Source organism: Magnolia sinica, chromosome 7 (assembly GCF_029962835.1).
Source record: "Magnolia sinica isolate HGM2019 chromosome 7, MsV1, whole genome shotgun sequence".
NCBI classification, from domain to species: domain Eukaryota; kingdom Viridiplantae; phylum Streptophyta; class Magnoliopsida; order Magnoliales; family Magnoliaceae; genus Magnolia; species Magnolia sinica.
In genome coordinates, this window is record NC_080579.1 from 71,740,855 (window position 1) to 71,746,241 (window position 5,387).

Here is a 5,387-nt window from a genome sequence, read left to right on the forward strand (position 1 = left end):
GTCACAAAGGCTGGATGAACTTATCACAGATTATAGATTTCTGTAGTAATAGAAATGGACGGTCAGGAGAGCATCCAACCAGTGATGGACCGATGCTCAATGTCTCGGAAAAAAAAAAAAACCCACTCCAGTGGGTAGATAGGATCATCCAAACAATGTGATTTCTAACATATGGCCTACCAGATGAACAATCAGGGTCTCTTTCGTCCGTGCCTAGTGAATGGAGAAAAGAGTGCTGAACGGATGGAATAAAAGCTGTCAGCACTGGATCCTTTCTCTGCATGTGTAAAGGTTTGCTAGCCCCATTCACACGTACCAACCAGGCAAGTGTGGCCACACTATAAAGACCCAGGCTACTCCATTCATGGGCCATCTCTGTACCAAAAGAATGGACATTTAAAAGAAAACTTGCCAACTTTTGGTGGAGACTGTCTAATGAAAGAAAGCATGCACCGTTGAAATGTCTGAATAAACTGGGATCCGCGTGTGATGGGTGTGCAGGGGGTGCATCTGGTATTTTGTCTCGTGATATTGCACCTGCATGGTTAGGGTTTTTATAGCAGACAACACGTAACAGTTCCAAAAGAACAGCAAACAGACCATCATATAGTAGAAAACAAAAACAAGAAACCAGTCAACTCCATTCTCCAGAATCCATACTAGGGTTTCATTTAAGGCCTCTTCTCACGAAAAAGATCCTCCCATTGTCACGGTAGTTGTTCAAACAACTTGAAACTCAAGCATTCCCTCTACAACCAAACACAAACACCTATCTTTTCTTTTCTATCCCCACACACACTCTCTCTCTCTCTCTTCCATTTTTTGCTTCTTTTTTTTTTTTTTTTTTCACTTGCATGGAAGTACATAGACCCACAAAACAGTATATAAGCCACACCACCCAAAAGAAAAGAAAAACAAAATAAGTTGAGAGTTCATTTTGCCTACGTCCAGACTCAGCCTCACCATCATGTAGGGCACACGTTAACAGACGGTCAGATAATCAGAACCCTCCATCTTCTGGGGTGATACTGTAAGAGTAACACTATCCAATAATCATGCTGAAATGAGGATCTTGATCATTGATTCCTTAACTTTAACTGTGAAATTTTAAAATAAAAATAAATATCTTTTCAATGATCAGATTTATCCATTCAGTTTGAGTTTTGGACTGTGGTCCATTCACAGAAGCACCCAAAAGGACATTCCAATCATCGATCCATCGCTGCATGTGTGCCCCACATGGGGAGGCATGCTCAGTGAAGTTGAGTCGCAACATAGGCTAGACGAACTCATTGAAGTTGGTTAGATAGACCTGTGTTCGAGTATACTGATATTGGTTCGCTGTCTCTTTAAACTGCCTGAAGAAGAATCATCTGCTGCAGTCCTCTCCATGACAGCTTTCAAGGCATCTTGAATTGAATTGATGCAATGCTGCTGATCGCTATTCTTTGCTTCTTCTTCCCCAGTGATGAGCAAAACGTTTCTTACACGGCCACCAAGTGTGGTTATCTCAGCCTTGAGTGTACGGAGGCGGAGTGCTTTAAGTGTTTTGATTAGATCAGGTAAGAGATCTGAACGATCATCACAGCAAAGGGAAGCTTTGATTACGAAATTTCCATCCTCATCTGACGATTCAACGGTGAGCTCATCAACCTCAGTTGGGACCGGGCTGGCCTCGGCGATCTCAGACGTCTGACGTTTGAGTTCTTTGACATGTTGAATCACCTCCGCGAGCAATGAAGCTTTGTCGGTCTACAACAAAGAAAGTAAATGAGCAAGATTGATAATCAAATAAAGTTATAATCGAAGTGCTAAAACAATAACATTTATAGAGGAATACATAAATATAAACATCCATATATTTATATACATAGAGAGATAAGAAGAAGAAAATGCCCAAGAGAATGAGAAGATGGAAGATGGGCTGTTATTATTTAAATATAGAAAGATAGAGATAGACATAGTATGAGAGAGAGAGAGAGAGAGAGAGAGAGAGAGAGAGTTGCACGATAAAGTACCGATGAAAAAGAGATGGGTTGGTAGTGTTAAACAATATACATGGATGGAAGTTGGGTTGGTAGTGTTATACAATAATATAGAAAATTACACATGGATATCTAGAGAGAGAGAGAGAGAGAGAGAGAGAGAGAGAGAGAGAGAGAGCAACAGATAGAAACTATAAGGAAAAAAAAGGAAGAGAAATAGAAGATGGAAAGTTAGGTGGTAGTACAAAACATTACAGATGTATGGAAGATAGAGATAGAGAGAGAAGGTTGGGGGATTATTATTATTATTATTATGTGATGAGGTGTGTTAATGTCAGGAGGTGGGAATTCTGAAGAGTGCATGCACGTTTTTCAGTGAAGGGTATTTTTGTATGGAAGGAGGAGTCACTCTCTGTCTGAAGTGAAACAACAAAACCCTTCCTTCTTTCCTTCTCCTTTCCAACCCCTTGAATCCTTCACTTCTCCTTCTCCCGGCAAAACACATTTCTATGCAAGCTTTTTCAGCTGCCCTGGTTCCTCTTTTTCATATCAACCAACCGCTTCTTTTCTCCCTTCCTAACCCTTTTTCTTCTCCCTCCTCTCGAAAGCCGCTTTAAAACACGACCCAAAAGAACAAAACACAAAAGACACAAAACAAAAAGGAAATTCATAGATAGCTAGATAGATAGACAAAGAGAAAGAGAAGATACTGCACTACTAATCTCTTTTCATTTTCTACTTAAACCCAATGAAATAAAAACACAATATCCATTGTTAGAAGGCTGTGATGACAGTTATCCTACATTTCTTTGAACTTGTGGCGTATCATCCAAACCCTCTAAATCATATGGCCCATTCCAAGTATAAAATGGGTGGCTATGAAAATGGTCAGTAATCCTAATTCAACAAGAGAATCGTGAATCAGATCATAATGGAGCCCACAATTTGGATGTTCTAGATTGCACAACATCTTTCCATGGTCAAATTCATATCTTTGCAATATTCCAAAGATCTCCTAAGATAATATGAAGAAGAAGAATAATACTTTTATCATTTTCCTTACTTTGGTGGTGCTCGGAAGCAGGCTGCGCAATCTAGCAAGATGCTTATTGATTCTTTCCCGTCGCCGCCTCTCTGCCTCGCTGTGGCTTTTCGACGCTGCAAGCGCCTTGGCATCCATAATCTCCTGAGCCGTCATCTTACCTAATTCGGCCTGGAGGCTGAAAGGACCGGAGCCGGCCCGGCCGCCAACTGTACCCATCAAGGTGTCCGTACCGTAAAGACTTGCAAGCGCAAGAGGGTCGGAAGAAGATCCGTCATAGCCAAACTGAAGGGCGGAGGCACGGCGACTGAATAAGCCACTGTATGAAGATGAAGAAGGAGAAGGGAGGAAGTGGTCTAGGTCTCGAACCGGGTTCGAGCTGAACTGAACCGGGTTGAGGGCATTGAGGTTATGGACCGGAGGGATGGACCAAGGAAGAAGGTGGGAATTTTCGGGGAGAAGAAGACCAGCAGATGGAGGAAAACCATCGGTGTATTGGTGGGAGTGAAGCATCTGATCTTGATATGTTTGGTAGTCATGCATCCTTTGGGAGGTTTCTTCTTGATTTTCCACCTTCTTTCCGCACATCTCTCTTTCTTCTCTCTCTATTTGAAAAGCTCTCTCTTTAAAGAGAGACAGAGGCTTGTATCAGATGAGACTCTTTTCTCTGCTATTGTTAAAAGGCATTAGACCTTAGACTTCTCTTCTTTCTGCTGCCCTGCCTATGTTTCTCTTTTTATCCCCCTCTCTCTCTCTCTCTCTCGGGTCTTTTGGGGGTGGGGCTATTGATGTACTGTACGAGTTTTGCTTGCCTTTCCTTTCTTCCTACGGCATACTTTATATCTTTCTTCTTTGTATATAATATTGGCTTCTTTCTTTCTTTTCTTTTTTCCTTCTCCTCTTTTCTTCTTTGCTCGAAAGTATATTATTACTTTGATGCAGTATAGGAAGAGGGGGGCAGCAACAGCACCAGCAACAGAAGAGAGAGAGAGAGCCGACCGGGCCTGATGATAAAAGTCTACCTCGGTCAAGCCCACGTTCTAAGCTTGCTAATTCCACGCCTCCTTCCTGCTTCCCAAAACGACGTAATGATTGTGTCTTGGAACGCACTCCTCTCTCTCCTGCTTCTTCTTCCACCTTGGTTTCAGTAGTATGATTTCATTTCATGGCTTTTGCTTTTACTCTCTCTCTCTCTCTGACTGAAAATAGAAAAAATAGGTGAAATGATCACCCGTGAAGGTCATCCATGACTAGCACTAGCACTAGTTCTACTATGACACTTCCTTCTAACATACATGTAGTATTCTTCTTCCTCATCTTTCTTTCTTCCTTTCTTTATTTCTTTATTTCCTCCCTTATACATTTGTTTTCCTCTCTCTCTCTCTCTCTCTCTCTCTCTCTCTCTCTCTCTCTCTCTCTTTGTTCTCAGAATAGGTTTCACTGATAGTTCACCACCATTCGTCCACTCCACTTGTGTCACAAATTGCGCATTTGAATGGTAGTCCGTAACATCTAAATGGTGGGTCCTGTTATGAAAAATGGAACACAATCCTGTGATCTTAACCACATAAATTCGCCCCTTATTTTGAGTTATCAACCTCTCCGTTGGGATCATTTGAACATATTCAATTTTTGTGCTGTGGTAAATCCATGATGGCCCCTTGCCTTGGACGGTTATGATTGACCATAATGCAAAAGTATGTTCTCAAGACTAAAGTTTAGGCAAGTGGAGCCCCCACGTTAGTGATCCATCTTGTTCTGATGGGTCCCACATTAGCTGAGACATCCATTAGAAGTTTTACTGATTGGACAATCTTAAACCTTCTATCACTGGCCAGCAAATATCGACAGTTGATAAGAGAATGCTGTAATGGTCCACATCATGGAATGAAAGACCAAAGATATGACCAGAATCTACCCACCTTAGTGATTTTTCTTGGGTCAAAGTATATCCCCGTGTTGGGCCCCATCAGATGAACGTACTGGATCATAGGCATGTGGGACCCACTTGCCAGCACAAAAGATTGTGAACAAATGGTGGTGGACTATGAGCATAAGCTTATGCTTAGTTTGGAGGGGTTAGGGTGGGGGTGGGGAGATCATGGTGGTCACACATATAGGTTGCTTTGGTCCCCTCTTTTCATCTTTTCTTTTTCCTTCATATTCAAAGATCTCTGATGATGCCACCACTACTCGCAACACCCACGAGAGGTAAGGGTGGAGAGAAGAGCTTTGATACACTGGCAGTGTGTCATGCTTCATACTCACTCACGAAGAAATTGAAAGCGTGCCAAGTAGTCAACTTCAATTAAACCGTTCAAATTGTGGACCTTGAATTAGATGTATTTTTAAGTAAGAAT

General features: G+C 41.8%; 1 protein-coding gene across 1 annotated transcript; it reads right to left on the reverse strand.

Annotated features, from left to right (window-relative positions):
- Nucleotides 1-609: 609 nt before the first annotated feature.
- Nucleotides 610-4,379, reverse strand: LOC131251436 (transcription factor bHLH30). The gene is made up of 2 exons (XM_058252123.1): nucleotides 3,049-4,379; nucleotides 610-1,752 (listed from the first exon to the last, which is right to left on the reverse strand). The coding sequence occupies exons 1-2, from the start codon at nucleotides 3,613-3,615 to the stop codon at nucleotides 1,303-1,305; spliced, it is 1,017 nt and encodes a 338-aa protein (XP_058108106.1). The 5' UTR covers nucleotides 3,616-4,379; the 3' UTR covers nucleotides 610-1,302.
- Between the last annotated feature and the right edge of the window lie 1,008 nt (nucleotides 4,380-5,387).

Coding starts and splice junctions, on each gene's coding strand:
- LOC131251436 (XM_058252123.1), bottom strand. CDS start 3,615: ATGTGCGGAAAGAAGGTGGAAAATCAAGAAGAAACCTCCCAAAGGATG. Junction 1,753..3,048: donor TGCTTCCGAGCACCACCAAA/GTAAGGAAAATG, acceptor TCTTTGTTGTAG/ACCGACAAAGCTTCATTGCT.